We start from the raw sequence: 24303 nt of genomic DNA, 5'->3' as shown, positions 1-24303 counted from the left end.
AAAGAGTGTCCTTAATATTTCTCAAAAAAGAAACTGGGGCTTTTGTGTATGCTTTACTGATGCAATTTTTAAAGGACACTCTTGTTTAGCCATCTATAGTTTTTCTTGCTTGGTTATTTTGTTGATTGAGCAGCACAAGCAAGGTCGATTTCTAGGAGGAAAAAGAAAGGGACGTTACTGTGACAAATGTGAAAAGTTACATGTACTTTTTCAGAATGCCAGTTTCTTAACTTCTTTGGCTTTACACAGCAGTGAGTTTTTATTTTTATTTTTTTTAATAGAAATAAAGAAGTTCCTTTATTGTTTTTGTTTTTAAAGTGGAATATATTTTATTAAGCAATAATAGCCATAACGGACCTTACAAAAGCATTAATACAACTAGGATAACCAAAAGTTGTCATTGGTTAATAAAAATGAAATGAAATTTGTGATCCTCAAAAAAAAAAAAAAAAAAAAAATTGTTTTAGTGTGAAGGAATGTGACTGACTGTAAGGAATGTGACTGTAAGAACCATCTCCAACTTCATTTACCAATTGGAAAACTCAGCAGCTAAAGGATTATTTGCATCACTGTCTGGGGTCATTCTCCAACAGTGAGACTCCAAGACAACTCTCGTTAGCATAGTGACCCTTCCTACACCACAAAAAAAAAAAAAAAAAAAAAAAAAAAAAAAAAAAAAAAAAAAAAAAAAACTTGATTAAACACCCGCAGGGTGATATCCATCTATGACTAGCAGGGATGTATTGTGTTTCACTTCCCTTCCTCCGTTTTTTGGGTTAGCCACACTGAGTTCCTAAATTTTAAGCATAGTGATATTTTGATTTCAATTTTAAATTTTGACATATTAGTTCTAACCTTTTCAATTTTCGGCTGCTCTGACATTAAAATTGACGAGCAATTTCTAAAAATTAACATAAATAATCACAATCTTATCACAAAACAATTAAAAAGTTTACATAAATAATTTCAATAAGTGAAAAATATTATATGGCTTTCAACAAGTTTTAATAGTAATATAGAGAAAATTCTGCATGTAACGCAACTATTTTTGTAAAATTTAAAATTATCATGTAATAGTCATGTGATTAGTTTTAAAAATTTTAGAAATTGTTCGTCATTTTTACCACTAGGGATTAAAATTATTAAAAAATAAAAGTTCAAAGACTAATATGTCAAAATTTAAAATTTAAGAGCTAAAATGTCGCTATACTTAAAGTTAGGGACTGACGGTGCCAATTATCTTTTTATTTTTATTTTTTATAACTCAATCTTCAATATGAGATTCCTTCAAGTTGGTTATTATTTTTAATTTTTTATGTTTTTAAGGTGACGTGGTTTGCATTTAGATAAAGCGATATTGGCACAGGGACTTCCATAGGATATTTTTCTAATCAATAGCGATTTTCATCTAATGAAAACGAAAAGTTTATTAATATGTGGACAATCACATTACTATCGTGAGAAATGTGACCACATGAACCACCGTTAACATCATACATCTTGATATCGTAAATAGTTACATATTAGATTGATTGAGTAACTTAAAAAGATACATATACAAAAATAAAATACCAGAACTTTTAACATTGCTGACTCTTTAAAAAAATAAAATTTAACAATACAAGTAATACTAGAATTATATTTATTTTTTTCAAAACTTTTAACCTTGCTGACTTTTAAAAAAAATAAAATTGAAAATAAAAAATAAAAAATACAAGTAATACTGGAATTATATTTACTTTTTCAAAACTTTTAATCTTATTGACTCTTAAAAAAATAAAAGTGAAAATAAAAATTTAACAATACAAGTAATACTGGAATTATATTTATTTTCTCAAAAGGCTTGATTTAACTATTTTTTTTATTTTTTATTTATTAATGGAGTTGATTTAAGGGATAACAACATACATAACCATTTTTTAAAGGATTTTTTTTTTGAAAAAAAGCTGAGGTTTTGTAAAATTAGTAAAATTATCGTTTCTTTTATTAATTGAGTGGTCATTTACTGATTAACCTAGTAGCAATCACTAATTGACTTAACGGTCAATTACTGATTGACTTAAATTTATTACTGATTAACTCAATAATTTTTCATTATTAATCGATATCAGTTTATAATTAACTGAAACCAATTAGTAATTAATCAATTTCAATTAACAAATTGCATGTTTATTAATGGTAAATCATTGGTAAATTATAGTAATAAATTGATCAATTATTGATTGACTACTAAAAAAACGGTCATTTTGTTAAAATAAAAAAAAATTCAGCCATTTGTTTAAAAAATAAAAAGTTCAACCACTTATTAAGGTGGTCAAAACAACTATTTACCCGATTCTCTCTTGATTTAACCAGTTTCAGTTGATGGATGTATTGGAGAATTTAGAAAAAAAGAAAGAAAAAAATTATTTTAACGTGATAAAAAGACGATTTTGGCTTTTCTTTATACCATCAGATAATTAGGAAAAGAATTAAAAATAATATAGGAGATATTTAAAAGTATGATTTCTACTTCTAGATATTTATCCGTAATATTTATATATATAAATTAGGTATAAATTTATAGAAAATGATATTTTCAAATACCAAGTAATTTCTCTATTTAATTAAAAAACCTAGTAATTTTCTAATTTTCCATAATTCATCCCATGATTCCCAGCTGTTAGAAGGCAAAATGTAAATTATGTACAGTAGCTTGTATAGTACACTATATAGGACATGATTTCTGGTTTTGTGCCACGTGTATAGCTGATTATTCTGTATTAACATCCACAGTATAAATAATACCTTTTATCCTTAGCTCATGTTGAGCTAGGTTTTCCACCCCCAACACTTTTCCATATTCTTCTCTATATTTCTGTTTTGGTATCAGAGCAACTGAGCTCCCCTCAATCCATCAACAATGGCTGATAACCCTGCGGACCTCATCCAGTTCCTCAAATTAGACCCAATCTTCAACCTAACCCAACACAAGTTGGTGCCCTAGCTTCCCAATTTCTACCTTAACAAAATCAATCCTCAATCAGATTCAAACTCTTCCGTCATTAAATTAACCCATTTCAGTCAAGCTTGATGCTACTGCCACGCACCGAAGCAGGGGTCGGTGACGTGGAGCTCGAATAGGGGTTAAACGCATGATAATAAAAGAAATTCTCAACGAGCCCCACACTTGATTAAAATAAATTGCATTACAGGACCTATCCACAGGATCTTCATTATCGTACATACATGACATGTAAATAAAATATTACACACATTATCCACAGTCTAGAAATCTAAATATCAGAGTTTATGAATTCTTACATTTATCCAAGAGGATGAACACAATCCTCTCAAACCCAAGATGGTAGCAATCTAACTCAGGTACTCCGCACTGCTTCTAGAATTTCCTGGGAAGGGTTTAATATATATATAAAATAATAAAACGTGAGCGAAAGGCCCAGTATAATATAATTTGAAATAACTTTATAAATAAATGAGTAAATAAATGAGCGGGTAAATGAATAAGACATTCAGTTCCAATACAATAGCCAGAACCTCACATCTTTTTTCTCAAAGGAAATATAACTGAAAATTACCGTATTACAGGCATCAGCAAGTAATTTATACTGAGATAAATTACTTACACATCCACGTGCACAAGTCATATCACCCCCGGGGTTTCGGGTTCTGCCCCCAAGGATGCACTCTCCACATCCTATCTTGGCCATTAGCCAATTTACCGGTTCGCAAGATCTCTTATCTTAAGAAATCATATATTAAACTTTCTGAAATCATTTATTATAATTCCCATGAACTACAACAAGCCGTGGGTCCCATGAACTACAACAAGCCATGGGTTCCATGAACTACAACAAGCCATGGTTTTCAAATATTTTTCTTTCGCAAACAAGCCCCTTTCTTTAAAACATTTGCAAGGCCAAAACTCTTTAAAAATCAGGCTTACAAGGAAAAGGGTAAGAAATCCTACATCGTAATCATCAAACCTGTGGCTAGTGGTACACTATTCTGGCTTCCGCTTCCTCAAGCCACTCAATCTGAGTCCTCAGCTAGCACTGATGCAAAACAACACTTTAGGATCCCAATCTCATTCCTTAAGTAATTCAACCTCAATTATATCCTTTTAATTTCCTATTAGTGTGCCTTGACTCAAATCCAAGTTTCACAACCGATTTTTATAATCAGTTTGGGGGTTCTTTAAAGGTTGAAATCAAATTCATGGAATTTGTTTCCTATTTAATTTCAGTTTAAAATCAACTTTTTAAAGAAATTTCGGCAGCATGCCGGCATAAATAGGAAAAATGCCAAACCTGCAATTCAAGTTCAATTTCAAAATAAATTCTCCAGAATCCATCAAAACTAGTTTCCAATCAACTAAACAAATCCAATAACTGAAAACCCCCAAATTTCAATCAATTCCAACAACAATTGTTCAAATCCAAACCCTAACTCAAAAGTATTCAAATCTAACCAAAATTTCAAATTCTCAAACTAATAACTCAAATCCAAGTATGGGTTTTCAAGAAATCCTTACCTCAAAGGGATTGAAACCCGTTTCTCTCCATTTCCCTCATTTTCGTTCATTTTTTTTTTCGTTTGCTTCGGCCAAGATAAGCCGCGAGAGAGAGAGAGAGAGAGAGAGAGAGAAAGAGAGGGCGGCGGTGGGAGAAACCAGAAGAGAGAGAGAGAGGAAAGGAAAAGAAAGAAAGATATAGAGAGAGAGTGGTCTGTGGGCAGCCACAGGAAGGAAGGAAGAAACGGAAAAAAAAGGAAAAGAAAAGAAGAAAAAAGAAAAAGGAAAAAGAAAAGAAAAAAAAATAGGTGTCTAAATATTTAAAATACAGTCCAGAGAATGTGTTTACACACACTTCTGGGGCAAAATATAATGACTGAAAATATTTAAATTCCTTAGAAATATTTAAATGTACACATCAGAAACATTTAAAAATCAATAATTAATTAATTAAAACAGATTAGGCACACTAATAAATCTCAATTACCTTAATTAATCTCATTTCATTCTTCGGGGTGTTACAGCTACTAACCATCTTTTTTGACAAACCTAGATGTTGAACATCATTATTGCAAATGGGTTAGAGGGATTCATTGACGACACTACTCCTTACCCTCCTCAATATCTCGATGCTCGATGACTACAGCTTAATTTAGAGTTCCAACAGTGGAGAAGGCTGAATTGGCTTGTTGTTACTCTTCGCTCACAGAAAGAATGACGGGTAAAATAGTCGGTTTGATCACAGCCCAAGAAATCTGGGAATCTTTGAACCAAGTATATCAGTCAGCTTCTATTTCTACAATTCTGAGTCTGAAAACCTGACTCATGAGTGTTAAGAAAGGGGGTTTGACCATTACTGAATACTTAGACAAACTTAAGGCTATTTTTGATAAGTTTGCTACCATAGGAGAGCCTTTAAGTTACAGATATAAAATCATTCATACTTTTAGAGGGCTTGGTCCTGCCTATGATGGTATTGTTTCTGGTACAAGTGCAAGATCCGACCGACCCCATGGAAGAAATTCACAACATCCTGATTAATCATGAATATCACCTTGAGGAACAACAATCAGTTGATAATCTTGGTCTCACATAAGCCCAACTAACCTAATTAGCCCAACTTAATTTGTCTCAACTCTCCCAATCTAAAACCACACAAAAACCATACACCTAAAATTTCCAAAACAATTTCAGACCTCAGAACTTTTCTCTAAACTACTCAAAACCAGCTAATTCTTATCACTCTCAGAACTTCCACCACTCGTCCTTTCCCAACAATCAACTTGGCATCCTTGGAAGACCTAATATTCCTCAAACCTTCAACTCGTGGTCTAGACCGAACAACAGACCTACTGGCCAATGTCATTAGTGCCAAATATGCCTTAAAATTGGGCACACTGCCGATGTTTGTCATCACCTAACCAACCTCCAATACCAGCCTCAAGTTCCTTATGGATTCTCTGGTCTCAATCCTGACAGATTAAATGGTCAAAGTCCGCCAAATGCCTTTGCAGCAATGCTTGTCACATCTAATCAGTCTGTTGGTAGCTCATCTAGCGAAATACCTTGGTATCTTGACTCAGGCGCCACACATCATTTCACTCCCGACCTCAGTGCACTTAACAGTCCTATGCCCTACTTCGGTGAAGATCAGGTGATGGTTGGTAATGGTAAGAAAATTGAAATCTCACATATTGGTAATATTTTGATTAAGTCTCCTTTTAAGTCCATTAATTTAAAACATGTTTTTCATACTCCTGCTATTTCTAAACAATTATTAAGTGTCAGCAAGTTATGTCACGATAATAGTGTCAGCAAGTTATGTCACGATAATAAGGCCTTTGTTGAATGTCACTCCACATTCTTTCTTGTGAAGGACATACAGTCGAAGGAAATCCTTCTGGAGAGACCATCTTGATACACGTTACTTCCCTCATCTGTTTCTGCTCCTTCTCTTCTAGCTTTACCAAGTCCAAGTCTTCCTTCACATTAACTTTCATTCTTTCCTGCCTCAATTCAAGTCTACTACACTCAGCTTCAAGCCAATTTATGGCACAATAGATTAGGTCACCCATCTTATCCTATTGTCAACAAAGTGATGAACTGTGTAATTTAAAAACTTCTAGTAAAAATTCACTTGACTTTTGTGTTTCTTGTCAGTTGGTTAAAAGCCATCGTTTACCGTTTAATGAATCAAATTTTTGAGCTACAAAGCCTTTTGAACTTGTTTACTCTGATTTATGGGGAACCTTTTTGGTTCTCTCTGTTACTGGTGCAAAGTACTTATGTTTATTTATTGATGATCACTCTCGTTTCACTTGGCTCTACCTTTTTTATGCTAAACACGAAGCCTTTGGCGTTTTAAAAAAAATTCAAAAATATGGCCGAGACTCAATTTAACACCAAAATCCAAGCCTTAATCACCATAGACATCTATATCCCATTACACCACAACAAAATGGTAGAGTAGAATGCAAAAATTACCATGTAGTGGAAGTTGGCTTATCTTTGCTTGCTCATGCCTCAGTTCCTCTCTCTTACTGGCCATATGCTTTCCAATCTATAGTATACCTAATAAACAGACTTCCAACCCTTGTTTTGAATCTCCAATCACCCTATGAAACACTCTATTACAAAATCTTCATATGAGTTCCTCAAAGTCTTTGGTTGTTCATGTTTTCCTTTTCTTCGCCCATACAACGATCATAAACTTCAATATAAGCCTACAGAGTGTGTCTTTCTTGGTTACAACAATTTTCATAAAGGATATCTCTGTTTAAATTATAAAACAAGGAGAAACTATATTTTGCATCATGTCATTTTTCATGAGTCATCATTCCCATTTTCTAAACTGACCGTCTCTTCAATACTTCCTCACTGTACTTCTATATCACCATTGTCTCCATCTGTATTCCAAATTCCATCATATTCTTCCCCACATACTTTTGATCCTACACCTCCTCACTCACCTACTTCACCTCTAGTCAACCCCTCACCTCAATCTCTATCACCTCTAGCTTTATCTTATCCTTCTTCGGTCTCATCTCACTCATCTCTTTATATTTGGATCTTCAATTGGCTTTCCCATTATTACAACAGAGCCTGTTATTCATGTAACACCAGATAACACTAATGTGCATTCTATGGTGACCATGTCAAAATAGGCATTCACAAGCCAAAAAGACTTTTTAATGTTCAGCTTCATGTAGTCACGATTCGTGCTCTATCCAAACCAATAACATTCAAACATGCTACTGCCGATCTTCAATGGCAACTTGCAATGCAAACTGAATTTAATGCCTTGCTAAACAACAAAACTTGGACCTTGGTACCACCATCTTCTGCTCAGAAAGTTATTGGAAGCAAATGGGTCTATCAATTAAAGCTTAAACCAGATGGGACTCTTGAGAGACACAAAGCCCACTTAGTGGCCAAGGGCTTTCTACAAACTCTTGGTCTTGACTACTTTTACACTTTCAGCTCGGTAGTCAAACCAACTACTATAAGAGTTGTGTTGTGCCTAACACTTGCCTAAAATTGGCCCATCTAATCATTAGATGTGCACAATGCATTCTTGAATGGAGATACAAAAGAAGTGTTCATGGCCCAACCCCAGGGTTTTGTTGATCCAACACGATCAGATTATGTATGCAAACTTATCAAATCTCTAAATAGCTTAAAACAAAGTCCCCGTGCTTGGTACACCAAACTGAGTAATTGTCTCTTACATCTGGGGTTTGTCAACTCCAAGGCCAACTGACATGCTTGTGGTGTTAGTCTACGTTGATGACATTATTGTCACTAGCAGCTCTTGCTCTCTCATTCAACAGTTGATCAAATTTATGAACAACAACTTTGCTTTAAAGGATCTCAGGCCACTTCATTATTTTCTAGGTATTCATGTCTCTCATTCCAAGGATTCGCTTCATCTTTGTCATCAAAGATACATTAATGATCTCCTTGCTCGAGTTGACATGCTTGACTGCAAACCTGCTTCTTCTCCCATGGCTTCTAATGTAGTGCTTTCTCTATATGATGGAGAACCTCTTGCTGATCCAACACCCTACATGTCACGCCCCCAAATAAGGGTTAGTGACGTGGAGGCTTGTTTAGAAATTTAAACCTGTTTAAGAAAGAGATTAACAAATAACAGTGCAAAAATTTAAATTTCAAATTCAAAACATCCAGGTATTTCTAAACAAGCCCCGCTATTTATGAGAAATTTAATTTTAAGAAAAGTGATGAAATTTCCAACCAAACCAGTTCAAAACCTCGTCCCTGGTATCATGTCAGGAATTCCCACAGGTTTAGCATACATAAATATAAACAAAAGTAAATGTTGACATAAACTACAATATAGTAATATTTGAGTTTACAATCCATAATTTAATACATGCCTTGAGATAAAAGGAAAGAAAATGTAAATATTCATTTCTCGAATACAGATTCACCTCACTGGTAGAAGCTACCTATCCGCACTGCTCCTCGCGTCGCTTGGAGGGGTTTAATACATTTGAAATATAGAAAAGTGAGCGGAAGGCCCAGTAGGATATAATTTTATAAAACATAGTAAATGAAGGTACTCATGGTCCGAAGACATACACCCGGAACCGATCATACAATTTTATAAAACATTGTAAATAAAGGTACTCACAGTCCGAAGACATACACCCGGAACCAATCATCATTTTTTTAAAAAAAAAGGAAATACTCATGTAGTAGTAGCAAAATATATGTATAATGAAAATATGCAGAGCCATAACACCACAGAGCAAGAAGTGGATCCGTACGCGTTTCGGGTCCTGCCCCTAAGGATATGATTCCCATATCCCGATCTCTGAGGCAACACTACGTTTTATCATTTCTTAAAATATTTCATTTTAAGAAATGAAACTTTTAAAAATCTCATTTCTAAAAATCATTGGAAAGTCAATAGCATTATTCATGCTATTCCTTTAAAATCATTTTCTTTCAACATGTTTGTTATAAAACATTTTCATTGGTCAAAACCATTTAAAGTAAGGCTAACAAGGATATAGACAATAATATCCTGCCTCTCGGATGTCAAACCTGGGCTAGCATTTCGTTCGCTTAGCCTCTGCTTTCCTTAAAGTTTTAATACTTGATTTTCTTCACTAGCTTTATCACAAAAGTAATATCTTAGGATGTATTTCTCATTCCTAAAACGAATTAAGCCCAATCATGTTTAATTGTTTCCTATTAGTGTGCCTTGAGTCAAATCTAAGTTTCACAAACGATTTTATAATAAGTTTGGGGGTTCTTTAAAGATTGAAATCCAATTCATGCATTTGGTTTCCTATTTAATTTCAGCTTAAAAATAACTTTTTAAAGAAATTTCGGCAGCATACCGGCATACATAGGAAAAATGCCAAACCTGCAATTCAAGTTCAATTTCAAAATAAATTCTCCATAAATCATCAAAACCAGTTTCCAATCAATTCAACAAGGCTAATAACTGAAAACCCCCAAATTTCATTCAATTCTAACAACAATTGTTCAAATCCAAACCATAACTCAAAATTATTCAAATCTAACCAAAATTAAACTTTCTCAAGTTTAAAATTCAAATCAAAGAGTGGGTTTCAAGGGGTTTTACCTCAAATTAGTTGGTGGAGCATCGTTTCCCTCTGTTTCTCCCGTTTTCTATTTTTTTCTGTGTGTCTTGGCAGCAAGCTGAGAGAGAGAGAGAGAGAGAGAGAGACGGCCGGAAAGGGAGAGAGATCTGGAGAGAGAGACAGCCGGCGGGAGAGAGAGAGAGCCCAGAGAGGTGGTTGGCCGGCATGGAAGAAAAAATGAGAGAGAAAGGTGCGGTGGTGGGAGAAACCAGAGGAGAGAGAGAGGAAAGAAAAAGAAAGAAAGAAAGAGAGAAATAGAGAGGAAAGAAAAAGAAAGAGAGAAAGAGAGGGGTCTGTGGGCTGCACGGGAAGGAAAAGAGGGAAAGGAAAAAGAAGAAAAGAAAAAAAAAGAAAAAGGAAAAATGAAAAAAGGAAAAAAAGGGAAAAATTGAAAAAAAATGAAAATGCATTAAAATTTAAGTGTATTTCTAAAATTTTTTAGGGTGAAATCATAAATATTAAAAATAATTTAAACTCCTTTGATTAATTATGAAAATCAAATTAGGTACACTAATAACTTACAATTTAGCATAATTAAACATGTTTAATTCTAGAGGACGTTACACTATATGCAAGTTGTTAGGCCACTAGAATATTGTACCATCACTAGACCTGACCTCAGTTTTGTTGTTGGTAAGGTTTGCCAATACATGCATGCTCCAACCACATCACATTGGAATGCAGTCAAAAGAATCCTTCGCTACTTACATGGCACACTCCCCTATGGCATCTCTTTCCATGCTTCCTCTGATTGAGCATCCGACACTGATGATCGCAGAAGCACTAGTGGATATTGTGCTTTCCTTTGGCCCAATCTCATTTCTTGGTCCTCAACAAAGCAGCAGTGTGTCGTGTCTCGCAGCAGTACGGAGTCTGAAAATCGTGGTCTTGCAAATGCTGTAGTTGAAGTGCTATGGCTTCGTGCCCTTCTCACTGAACTTCACATTCCTCTTCTTCCTGCACCAGTATTGATTTGTAATAATATTAGCACACTTCATCTTGTAGCAAATCCTGTGCTTCACGCCCGTACAAAGCACATTGAGATTGATTACCATTTTGTTTGCAAACGAGTAATGGATAAAACTTTCACTGTTGAATACACTACTTCCAGTGACCAGCTAGCTGATATAATGACCAAACCTCTGCCTTCTCTCATACTTCTATCTCTTCGTAGCAAGCTCACGGTGGTGCCTCACCCCCTTCGCTTGCGGGGGGGTGTTAGAAGGCAAAATGTAAATTGTGTACAGCAGCTTGTATATTACTATGTATAGGACCTGATTTCTGGTTTTGTGTCACGTGTATAACTGATTATTATGTACTAGCATCCACAGTATAAATAATACCTTTTATCCTCAGCTCATGGTGAGTTAGGTTTTCCACCACCAACACTTTTCCATATTCTTCTCTATATTTTTGTTTCCAACCCATGTACCCGGGTGGGTCAGGGCCGAAGACACCGGTTTAAGCCCAAATCCATGTCCACAGATACGCACTTTTCCATATTTCTGTTTCCAACCCATGTACCCGGGTGGGTCAGGCCCGAAGACACCGGTTTAGGCCCAAATCCGTGTCCGCCGATACGCATACCATATGAATGGAAACGTACAAGCAGGAGAGCAAAAAAGGGCAGAAGGGAAGAAAAGAAGAAAAATGGAATTGGAAGTTGACGATAACGACGTCAAGGCCGCTGGAGCCGAGCTCCTCGCCGACGGACGCCATGGCATCCGCATCCATGGCTGGGAGGTCGAGTCTCTCAAGCGCTCCATTCTCAACTCCTCCACCCTTCAACGGTAAACTTTCTGTTTTCACTTTTCCTCCTTTGTCTTCTCTTCGAAACGCCACCGAAATTCTCTCTTTTGATCGACTTAGATTGGAGACTGTTCGAATCGAAAAGAAACCGTGTTTAAATTTCTGCTGAATTTGCTGTTTGGTTGTTCTAATTTTGGTACGCCGTTGTTGATTATCATCATCTTCTACAGAAAGTTTGTACTTTTTAGACCTGCTTTTATTGTGGGTTTTTATTTTTTTTTATTTTTGATAATTTAATTAGTGGGATAGGTTCTGAAAATAAGCCTTAACGATCAACAATAAAGCTTGGCGACTGATGTTGATTTTTTCTTTTTTTTTAATTTATGCTAATTCTGATTATTCAGATAATATTTGTGTAAATATGTGTGTATGTTGAGCGTGGCTTTGATGGGGTTGCAGGTGGGAAGAAAAGCTTCAGACGTCTCACTTTCCAGAGATGATTTTTGGAGAGAGTTGTTTGGTTCTTAAGCACATAAATAGTGGCACTAAAATTCATTTTAACGCGTTCGATGCGCTAATTGGATGGAAACAGGAAGCGCTGCCGCCGGTGGAAGTTCCGGCAGCTGCAAAGTGGAAATTCCGAAGGCAAGTTTATGCTTTCTCTTGACATTTGACTTAGAATGTACCATAAAAGGTTATTGTTGTGAAAATGTAGCACATTGCTGAAGCAACTGCTAGTTGTTTTGAGGATGGATAATGTTAAGAAGACCTAATGTAATATGACATAGGATGTTAGTACATTAAATCCGAGCAAAAGGTGACATATTTCTCTTGCTGGATGGAATTGTGATCTTTTGTTGATGGTTTGAAAGAACCAATTAGTTCAGTTGTTAAAGTCTATCTGTATCATACCGAAGACATGACTTGATTTCAAAACGTCAGGAAACAGTTCATAGGAAGCGACATGATTACTTTTCTTTTGTAGTTTGTGAATGAAATAAAATTTGTATAGGGTTTTAACTTAAATTTTCCACTTGTTCTGTCTAGACCCTTAAGTTGAGTAACTTCAGCAATGTGCATTGCTGGGGATTTACTTTATGTGCAGCTATTTTGATAATGTTTTTGTAGCATATAATGTTATTCTGTTGTTTGAGTTGTCCAATCAAATTGCTTCATCAATTTTTCACTTACCAGTTAGAAAATACTTCTATTGGTTTTCATGATATTCCTTTTTCTGAAATGCAGCAAACCTGCCCAGCAGGTGATACTGGATTATGATTATACATTCACAACACCCTATCGTGGAAGTGAAACAATTGAAATGAATGCAACCAAGGTGTGTGCTTCCGCTTTCTCTGCAGACATAACTTTTTGCGTAGTTAAAATCGCAAGTGCAGCGTATGATATTGCTGCAATCAGTTTGCTGCTATGAGCGTTCTCCTGATGTTAACTCATGTGTACATATATGGTAGAAAATGAACTGGTGTCGAAAGTAAAAATAGATTGATTTGAAGTGTTTCATATTTCAGAATGAAATAAAGGATGTGGCTGAGGTTGCCTATAATCTTCAGTGGGAGGACTGCAAGAAGCAAATTGATGTTGCTGCACTCACGTCGAAAGAGCCTATTCTCTTCTATGACGAGGTCAGCACCTCTGCGTGACATGCATGGGTTCGTGACTGTACATGTTGATGTATCTATTGTTCTTTTCTTGCTATGAAAAAGAGTTTCTGTAACTGAACAGGTAGTCCTGTATGAAGATGAATTGGCTGATAATGGAGTGTCACTTCTAACTGTTAAAGTGGTAACTCTTCAATCTCTTGCTATTTTTGCCTGGTTTTACCTGATCTATTGTTTCTTGAACACGCTTACCATGGTTGAGGATTGATCGTGTCACCTTTTGATTTTCAGAGAGTCATGCCAAGTTCTTGGTTTCTTCTCTTGCGCTACTGGGTAAGTTGTTTTCCGTGTCCACAAATTCTCAGTCAACTTATTTCAGATAATAATAGTAAATATCCCTTCTGGCACAAGTTTCTTAATATTGATCTTATGACCATTTAGCTGGTATAAGCATAGCAAACATTGAACCATTGCAAAAGAATACAAATTCTCTTATATAACCCTTGAGACATTATTGGATGTACTAAAAAATATGTTTTTTCTTTCTTTTCTCCTGATTTCCAAAACTATATTTGATCACCGAACCAATTCTTCTCACAGCTTAGAGTTGATGGAGTGCTTATGAGACTAAGGGACACTCGTATGCATTGTGTATTTGGCGACAACGCAAGTCCTACTATTCTTCGAGAAACCTGCTGGAGAGAAGCCACATTTCAAGCTTTATCCGCGGTAAGTTTACGTTAAGAGCTTATTGTGTATATATTCTCTCACCAAGGATGATAATTACGTCTTTCATAATTCAGCTTAAACAATGAAATATTAACAAAAGTTTTGTTCACTTGCAAACAAAAGCTTTATTTTACGAAAGAATCCTGTCTTTCACGAAAATTTTGAGTCATGTAGATTTGTTAAAAGTTAGTCGGCCAATAACCAGTCACTATTAGTTTTTCCTGATGCTACTATTTTCCGTCTTCCTGCTGGCTCCTTTACCAGTATAAGAGAAATTTCATTTGTGAATCAAACTTTCATGTATGTTTCGTGTTGCATTGATTAGCTAATCAAATTGTGCAGAAAGGATACTCTACTGATTCCGCTTCCTATAGTGACCCAAGTGTCATCAGCCAGAGACTTCCCATTATCCTGCACAAGACCGAAGTTCTTAAAATCCCTGGTCATATTTAAGCATGTAAGAACTTGTCTTCATATAAGACGATTTAATTTAGTTTATTTTATTATGGTCCTGGAATTCGTGTAACTTATTTAAACAAAGGAAAATAGTGTTGTGATTCATGAACAATATTGTGATTCATGAACAAGATCTTCTTCTTCTTCTTCTTCTTTTTATTTTTATTTTTATTTTTAATATGATGAGAAACAGAGAACTAAGCATTCGCCGCATATGGCCTGGAGGTCAGAGATGAGATTTGTTAAACAAATATTAGCTCTCCAATATTGTGATTCATTAACTTATTTAAACAAAGGAAAATAGTGTTGTGATTCATGAACAAGATCTTCTTCTTCTTCTTCTTCTTTTTTATTTTATTTTTTATTTTTAATATGATGAGAAACAGAGAACTAAGCATTCGCCGCATATGGCCTAGAGGTCAGAGATGAGATTTGTTAAACAAAAATTAGCTCTCCAATATTGTGATTTATTAACTTATTTAAACAAAGGAAAATAGTGTTGTGATTCATGAACAATATTGTGATTTGTGATTCATTAACTTATTTAAACAAAGGAAAATAGTGTTGTGATTCATGAACAATATTATATTGTATCTTCTTCTTCTTCTTCTTCTTCTTCTTCTTTTTCTTTTTTATTTTATTTTTAATATGATGAGAAACAGAGAACCAAACATTCGCCGCATATGGCCTGGAGGTCAGAGATGAGATTTGTTAAACAAAAATTAGCTCTCCATGCGCAACGTATAGCAATCGTCATTGTATTTTCAGACATAAATGAAGACAGTTTAATTTGCTTTTTTGAGTGTAGTAGCATTAGTGAGTAGATATCACAAACACCTTAGCAAAATAGGTGCTAAACCTAAATATCATTTTTTGCCCCTTTTATTATACAAATACCCAAATCGTTCCTTGTATTTCTAAATATCAATCATGAAAAGAAAAAAAAAATCAATCAACACATACCTTCTGAAACAATTAAAATTTTGAGAATATCAAGATTAACTTTCCAATCTAAATTAGATGTCATTTGAAATGATATATTGAACAAAAATTAAATATAAAGAATTCTAAAATGGTCATATAAACATTTCAATCAAACAAGTATCTTAATTATTTTGAGAAATTTTTTTTAGAGGTTGATTTTATTTAGCATTTTGATTTAATATTCTTTTAAATTGTATTTTGATATAAGTTATGAAAGGTAACTTTGATATTCTTAAAAACTCAATTGCTTCAGAAGATATTTTGAGACTGATTTTATGATCATGTTTTTTTCAGTCATGATTTAATAAATAAGTGATGGTTTGGACATTTATATAATAAAAAAGTTAAAAGTGGTATTTAGACAAAAGATAGGGATGTTTTGAAAATTTTTTCATGAATAAATTTGGATCAATTAATTGAAATTGATTAAAAATTTAAAAAGGGAAGGAGGAAATTTCAAGTCTTAAGGTCCGTTTAGTCTATATGTTTAAATTAATGATTCTTAATTTTAATATTTAAAATACAAATTTTTTATGAGAGAAAAATAGTGTAACATAATAAAATTATGAATTTAAATGGATAAAACAAACGAGCATTTAAAAATTAATCTTTCAAATTATTGTGCTATTGAAATATTTCTTGTGAGTTGTATTATTAATCAAGATTCAAAAGTTAATGCAGTCGAAAGTGTGTGTTTTGTCCTCTTTAGGCCGTGGTGAGCAGAAGACAGGCCGATTTGTCAGAGAGGTCTTTTGGTCGTGGTAGTTTGTCTTCTTTTGGATGTGGTGATATCTTCCCCTTTTTGTTTTGTTATTGTTTTGTTTTGTTTGGTTCGTCTTATGTAGTTTATTTTTCTAAAGTTTTCCTCTAAAATTTTATTTATTTATTTATTTTTTGTAATGATCTCAGTGGTATAGGTCTTATTCTCTTGACTGATTGGAGTTTTCCATCTATTGTTGAGATTTGTTTAAAAGAGCCAATTTAATATTTGATGTTTGTTTCCCTTATGTATTTTTTCAGTGAGGAAACTAGATGCACACATCACTAAATTGTACTAGTGGATTCAGTCACTTATTGAGGTTTAATGTCCCTCTAAAGTTGGTGTTGGTATGTATATTTTTTTGATTTAGAATACAAAGTACCTATTTAAAAAAATGTTTGGTAATTTTTTTTCAAAACTGCGTTGAATTCTAAATGAAAAAATTGTGTTTGGTAACAATATTAGGAGAAAGTCTAATTTTACATCGATCAAATTAGATATAACGCCATGTTTTTTATTTTTTAATTTGAGTTATTAATATGAAGTTTTCTTTATTTTTTTTTCTTTTTCATCTTATACCGGTTATTTAAAAAATTAAACTTTATTGAACTATATCACATTTATGCTTTTGGCTCTCGAATTTATTCTCAGTTCTTATCTTTTCTTGGTCAATGATAAAAATAAAAAATAAGAAAAAAATAAGAATTCAAAAATGTGGAGGACTTAATATCAACCTTTAATAAAAAAGATAAGTATTTATCATGAATTAGATTAGTACTTATCATGATTTTGAAATTTGAAGATATGAATTTGGTAAAAAAATAAGGAATAATTTTATAACCTCAAAATTTGCTAAATAAAAATGGAACTTTTTTTTTAAGTAAATGAAGTGTTACGACTTGAGTTGGACAACTTTAGGGGAAAAAAAAAAAAGAAAGGAAAGTCTTCCTAAATCCTAACAGTAACAAGCCACGTAAGTCTTCTTTTCATTTTCCTACTACAATTCCGAAGGGAAGTCCTTTCCTTTCGAAAGTGTAATAGGCGTATCCCCCTCACCTTATAGAACACTCACTTCTCATCAGAAAATTCACACTCTCAAGTCTCAATCAAAACCAGAATATCCAGTTCTCCTCGTTTCCTCGTTTATAGTAATCTCGAAAACTTTCCTATATACTTTCAATCATCAACCAATATTCTCAAACCAAAGTCACATGTTTCGTTAATGTCTCGTTTTCACTTCCGAAACATGGAAGTCTTCAAGAGTAAAAGTAGCGCAAGAACATCATCATCATCAGGAACTACTATTAGCACTGTAAAAGTAAGAGTTTGCTGGTATTGGTTCTTGGGAACCTGTGACAGATACCAGCACTGTCAGTTTCTCCATAGTCTTCCTGAAAAAGCAGACTTGAGCAAAATCTCCTTCTCGGCCTGGAAGGACGGCGAAGAGCAACGCCACCAAAGCGCCGCCGATCACAAAGCGACGACGGTCACGAGTAAGAGGTTTCCTAGTATTATTAGTATCGAAAAGAAGAAGAGGAAGACTGTTTGCAAGTCTTGGTTGAACGGAAGCTGCGCGAGAGGCGATCGCTGCTCGTATCTGCACTCATGGTTCTATGGTGAGGGGTTTTCAAAGTTGTCAACCCTCCATGGCCATAACATGGTAACGTTAATTTGAATTAGAAGCATTGTTCTTGTGGTTTTATCGCGCTAAATGTTTATGCTAAAAATAGTAATTCTCAAAGACTCGGCATCTATTATTTGTTTTAGGGCTGTTATTTGTTTGTTTTAATTGGCTATAATTAGTTGATTCCTAATTTGCTTCGAATTATTCACATGCTAAACTATCTTCAAATGCACAATCAACTACATATTATATATGAGAAATGTTAGCGTCACTCTTTCTTACTCTCTTTGTTACTTTTTGCGTTCACTGTACTCTACTAGTTCATGTTTGTTTAAATACTAATCTATCATGCTAGTGGAGTCCACGTGTCAAACAATGAATATAAAAAGTGATAAAGTGTGACAAAAAGAGTGATGCTAGTAATTCTAATTATATATTAAAAAAAAATACTAGCATTCAAAGTACATACTAAAGTCTAATTTCCAAATAATAAAAATAGTGATTTTCGTGGTTCTCAAATATGATGCACCATCCCTTTGAATATGATTGATATTGCATATTAGGATGTCAAGAATTAAAGTTCCTTCTTTAATATTACGTTTCTGCATTGGTCAAATATCTATGTTACAGCTACTCTAGCTCAAACGGTTCTATCTTTGTTCTTTATTGTTAATTTAGAGCTGATGTCCTTGAGTAGGTGTTTTTGAAGTCATTGTCATAATTAATCACGTACTTTCTTAACAGGGTGTCAAGGGGATTACCCTGACTTCATCAATGGACAAGCTTTATTCCGCGAGCCGGGACGGCACACTTCGACTATGGGATTGCCAGAATGGCCAATGCAGCCGTGTGATCAAGCTTGCCGGCGAAATTAGTTCTTTGATTAGTGAGGGCCCTTGGATTTTTGTTGGTCTAACTAATGTTGTTAAGGTATGCAGTAATATATATATATATATATATATATATATATATTTTAAGAAAACCTCAACGAGGAAAATTCATTAAAAGCAAAAGAAAAAAAAAACATCAGAAACCGAGAGGCTAAAAAGAAAATAATAAGGAAATGATAAACAAAACATCAAGTCTTGAACTTATATTTTGTAAAACCAGAAGCATTCAAACCAAACTCTCTAAGAACAAAACTTGGAACATTATGCCACAAAGTGTAACAACCAGAAACTACACTAAAATTAGCCAAACAATCAGTAATGGTATTAACCTCTCTAAAAGAATGAGAAATAACAAAATCCATAGAGCTAGCCTTATGAAGAGCATCCATCTAAACATTCTAAAGAGACCACGAAACTGTGGAACTAACACTCCGAAAAAGATGAACTGCACAAGCATAATCACTTTCTAACAAAATGCATCTCCACTCTTGGCCATAATAATAGTCTCCATCTCAGCTTCTATAGCAAGACACTGTCTAAAAAAAACACTGAAAGCTCCTAAGAAGGTTTCTCTACAGTTTCGAAAGACTGCACCTCCCCCAACTAAACCATTCCTCTTAGCAACCCCATCCGTGTTAACTTTAATCCAAACTGGTGGATGAGCCCTCCAAACAACTAAATAGATCTTAAGAGCTTTTTTAGACACAACCTCAAGTCCAAAAGCTTTGACAGCAAAAAACTCTTGAAGGGAGTTTCTCATAACACTAATTTTTAGCCTACCAACCTCAACTACTGCTTGCTTAACCGCCATCCAGAGAAAAATGCAGTAATAGTTTTCATCTTTCATGTTTTGTGTTATTTCATTAATCTCTTTAAGAATAACTAATATATATGTCCCAATCATTTTACAGGTTTGGAACACTCAGAATGATGCTGAATTCAGTCTGGATGGACCTGTTGGTCAAGTGCAATCCATGGTTGTTGCTAATAACATGCTCTTTGCTGGGGCACAGGTAGCTCAATATATATACACACACACATATACATGTGTGTTACATTTGTCTAAATGGAATTAGCCAAATTCTTAGAACCAAACAACTGAACTTTGTTTTCTTTTTATATTTGCAGAATGGTCAGATATTTGCATGGAGAGGTTCCTCTGAAACTAATAATCCATTTCAACCTTTGACATGTTTGGTTGGCCATAGTGATGCTGTGACTTGTTTGGCTGTTGGTGGAAAGAGGTTGTTCTCTGGTTCTGTGGACAACACAATTAGGGTACGTAATTATGTTTTTCTCATTAGATCTTAATTAACATATTTGGATTTATACATTTATTACTTTACGTCATTATTACTTTCTGAATTATATCCCTCTTAAGTATAGCTAGAAATTAATTTAATTTATCAACCCATGCAAAATATAACTCTCTTTTCATGATTTGAAATTTTGTGGATTTGATATACTAATACAAAATGTTTTTCTTTTCTATTACTGCAGGTTTGGGACCTTGATACTTTGCAATGTGTTGCGATTCTGAAAGGACATAAAGATATGGTGATGTCTCTTATCTGCTGGGATCAGTATTTGCTATCTTGCTCAGAGGATGGCACAATCAAAGTTTGGGCTACTTCGCAAGCAGGCAACATTGAAGTAATCTATACACACAATGAACAACATGTACGTTATTTCACCACGATTTTCTCCTTTTATATCTGGCTTCAATAACTTTTTAGTTACACTAACTTGTTATCTAATTTCATGTGCAACCAATAAATATAATACATATATATATATAGTATAGAATTAAAGGTGTCATGTAAATTTTGATCCTACTGTGCAACGTTTTTTCAAACATTAAATATTGAGAAAAACATATTTTAACTGTTGAATCTGTTTGTTGTTAAGTTTCACTTGACAAAAACAACTCAAAATTTAGCGGCCCAAATTAATTTGTTCATCATCCAAAGTATAGTGAATTGCATTTATACTACACGACCAGTAATGGCTCTAATTTTTAGCAACTAAAATAGCGGCTTCTAATGAAAAGCAATGGCCTGACTATTTTGCAATATCTCGTGCCATATTAATATCTACTTCATAACTCCTTTTTTATTTTAATTTATGGACCAAATTTGATCAATCTTTTTTCTACATGTTTTAGGGTGCTCTTGCACTTTGTGGGATTATGGACGCAATGGGCAAGCCAATCTTACTATGCTCTTGCAGCGACAACTCAGTTCGTCTGTATGAGCTACCATCGTAAGTTATAAACCACCCTTTTCCTTTTCTGATGAATTTTTATAAATCTTCTTCCTGTTTTTCCTCTTCCCTTGGAGATGAAAATAATTCATTTATTACCTCAGGTTTGCTGAGAGTGGCAGATTATTTGGAAAAGAAGAAGTTTGGACGATTCAGAATGGGCCTCAAGGATTGTTTTTCACTGCAGAAGCCCAAGGCCTTATCACTGTTTGGAAAATGGCTTAGTGAGCCCATGATAACTAATTAAGCTGTACAGATATTACTAACTGCCCTGTAATTTTTTTTTCTCTCTTAAAGTAGCTTCTGTCTCATTGTCATGAAGCTAATTCGATTAAAGTTTGTATTAGGTTGATTCATTGTCAAATATTTGTGACCAATTAAATTCAATGAAATTTGATATATATATATATATATATGTATATTTTTAAATTTATTGTTAAGAGTCAAAAACTCCTTGTGTGTTAGCAAGTTGCTAATGATTACAATTCCCCTGATGCAAATAGAAAAACGTTTGTATGACCGGCATTGTGATTGTCTTTGTCTCGGGGCCACTTTTGTTCTTTAGCAAAAGAGTAAAGTCGGGTTGTATAAAATTTGATCTAATCTTTCTCAACCAGTAAAAGAGAAAAAAAAAAAGAAGAGTTATTGGCTGAACCACAACCGGCCAACCACATATAATATGGAAAATGAAAAATAGAACTAATTTCTTAAAAAAAAAAAAAGGACTCGCTCTAGTTTCACATGAGCATAATATTGTTCTAGGATCAAACAAACGGCAACATAGTGGAAATATCAAATATGCTTTTGAACTTTTTTTTTTTTCTCCTTTTCTTGGAACTATTACAGCTATAGAAAGTAGTAGGAAATTCACAATTCATAGTACTTATTTGAGTTTTCTTTAGGCAGAACAGAACCAACCATCCTTAGATACTGAGACTTTTCACAGTACTATAGGCCAATACATTCCATACTACCTAGCGTTAGATATATAATTTGAAGGATAGTATCATAACTTGAACAAAATAACCTCTTCTTACATAAACTACATAGAATGAAAAACTTGGATCATAGTTTGAGGTTTAGGTCAAGCTTGAGAGGATGAGTAGTTGGCTCCGATATCCGCGGGGGCTCCGACGCCTGCGAATTAAAGCGGAAGCTTCCAGGCCATATCAAATCCACAGCTTCCTCAAGCTGAAAGGGAGTCCATACCATTCCAAAGCCTGCAGTTGGATCAGTACTAAATCTGGCCGTGATTGGCGTGCCAAGCCTGCCTGCTGGGGGCTTGTGAACGAGCGAATGAGGGCGAACACCGAGAGATCTGACGACGGAAGTGTTGAGAGGCAATCCCATCATTGACATCATTCTGTGGGATTGGTATCTCCTGGCTGCACCTCTTTCCCTCTTGTGAGCGTTCTGGTGACCCCCTAATGCCTGTGAACTGTAAAACTTTCTCATGCAGAAGTTGCAAGAAAATACCTTGCCAGAACTAGGCCTTGATTGTGGTTGTGACTCTGAGTTTTGATCATGATCTCCAGCCGTTGATATCATGTTACCGCTTCCTAAACTTAAATTCAGCCACTCATCTCCTTGATGCTGATCCTCCTCCTCTTCCGTCCCCTCGGCGAGCAATAATTCACTTTGTTGTTGGTTTGCCGCTGTATCATAATCTGTTGCTGTTTCTTCTTCCTTGGAAATCATTTGTTTTTCTCTTTTGGGGTCTTCAGATATCAAGTTTCCAAGTTGTGTGGAAGGTCAAAGGAAGTAAAATGAATCGAAAGTGTGCGTGGATTAATAATGTTTATAACTGACTGTTTGAAGGGTTTAGATCAAAGTGGGAGAGAGAGAGAGAGAGGACATTATTGGGAATCAGAGAGAGGTGTTAAAATCATGGAGGAAGTGAGAATGGATGGTTTTTTAGTTTATCTCATCTCAACATGGTGACCCCACCTAGTGATGCTTGGTGCTCCAGGGGACAATGCTAACATCATCTTACTATTTGCCAAGTAAAGCTCGGGATTCTCCACTTCTAAATTATCTTTTGACTTTCTCTACCGTGACACTCCTTACAAATACTGACTGATGGAATATTTTATTTTGACTGTTTGATTATTTTTTTCAACAGATATACAAAGTGAGTAGGTATGGCTCATTATAAATTTTTAATACGGATTTACATAAATTTAACTGTTGATAACTTAATCTAATAGTTAAAGAGAGTATTTCACATGTTAGCTTTTTTAAGGAGTTTCACCATAAGGACTTCCAGCTTTCTCCTTTTTTTGTTTTTTTTTTGTTTTTTTTCCTTCTTCTATCCTCAAGTGATACCTATATGGAGACTCTAGATTATTTGAAGAAATATTAGGCTGCAGAAAAGTCCTGTCAAAATTCCTATTAGTATTCGGAAACTTGTTTTTGGTGCATGCATGCCATAATCGCCTTCTCACATATCAAAAGTAAATCTATCTGTTAGCTTAGATGATTCACAATTCATTCATTTTGATTAATTCGGAGCTCGAAAAGAGTTGACATGTTCTAAAAAGGAAAAAAAACAGAATTGATGCAATGACAAGCCAATTCACTATCTTTCCTCTCTTGGGTCTGTGAAATTCTTTGCCACTAGCACTAGTAAAAAGTTAAAAGTCTTCTAAGCAGAATGTGGATCTCTCACTTACTTCCCTCCCACAGGACACAAAATGATTTTACAGGCTAGCAATTGCAGCAATAGCAAGCACTTTCATGTCAAGTACGTATGAAATTGCATTAAACAAAAGGCATCCACCAGACGCAAAAGAGCATTTCCTAGAAGAGTGAATGATAAGCTTGGGAGTGGTGAATTAATCTAGCTCGATTAGCGACTAGGTGATTGATGGTAGGATAAGTTTGAAAATTTTTATTTTTCATATTTTATTTTTAAAAAATTTAAAATTTTGAATGGGGATCCAAGGTAGATCAACGTAGAGAGCCTCATGAGAGTTATTTATCGCGGTCATATCATTTAAATCATTCAATTATTATATTATAGTAGATACTGTTCAAATTTTTTTTAAACTGCACCGTTACACTTAAGGCATATTTAGTTCG

General features: G+C 34.5%; 3 protein-coding genes across 3 annotated transcripts; 2 read left to right on the top strand and 1 right to left on the bottom strand.

Moving 5' to 3' along the window:
- Nucleotides 1-11620: 11620 nt before the first annotated feature.
- Nucleotides 11621-14847, top strand: LOC21394744 (TIP41-like protein). Its single transcript, XM_010100755.2, has 8 exons — nucleotides 11621-11939; nucleotides 12358-12543; nucleotides 13144-13234; nucleotides 13428-13541; nucleotides 13642-13701; nucleotides 13809-13850; nucleotides 14118-14246; nucleotides 14589-14847. The coding sequence occupies exons 1-8, from the start codon at nucleotides 11740-11742 to the stop codon at nucleotides 14697-14699; spliced, it is 933 nt and encodes a 310-aa protein (XP_010099057.2). The 5' UTR covers nucleotides 11621-11739; the 3' UTR covers nucleotides 14700-14847.
- Nucleotides 14848-17692: 2845 nt separating this feature from the next.
- On the top strand, nucleotides 17693-21447 carry LOC21394743 (zinc finger CCCH domain-containing protein 48). Its single transcript, XM_010100754.1, has 7 exons — nucleotides 17693-18106; nucleotides 18815-19000; nucleotides 19872-19973; nucleotides 20089-20238; nucleotides 20461-20640; nucleotides 21125-21222; nucleotides 21327-21447. Exons 1-7 carry the CDS (start codon nucleotides 17693-17695, stop codon nucleotides 21445-21447), a joined length of 1251 nt encoding a protein of 416 aa, XP_010099056.1.
- Nucleotides 21448-22133: 686 nt separating this feature from the next.
- Nucleotides 22134-23080, bottom strand: LOC21394742 (zinc finger protein 1). The gene has a single exon (XM_010100753.2). The coding sequence runs from the start codon at nucleotides 22918-22920 to the stop codon at nucleotides 22288-22290; it is 633 nt and encodes a 210-aa protein (XP_010099055.1). The 5' UTR covers nucleotides 22921-23080; the 3' UTR covers nucleotides 22134-22287.
- Between the last annotated feature and the right edge of the window lie 1223 nt (nucleotides 23081-24303).

The sequence above is a fragment of the Morus notabilis genome, unplaced genomic scaffold, assembly GCF_000414095.1.
Source record: "Morus notabilis unplaced genomic scaffold, ASM41409v2 Scaffold28, whole genome shotgun sequence".
NCBI lineage: Eukaryota > Viridiplantae > Streptophyta > Magnoliopsida > Rosales > Moraceae > Morus > Morus notabilis.
This window is presented reverse-complemented; position numbering and strand designations above follow the sequence as displayed.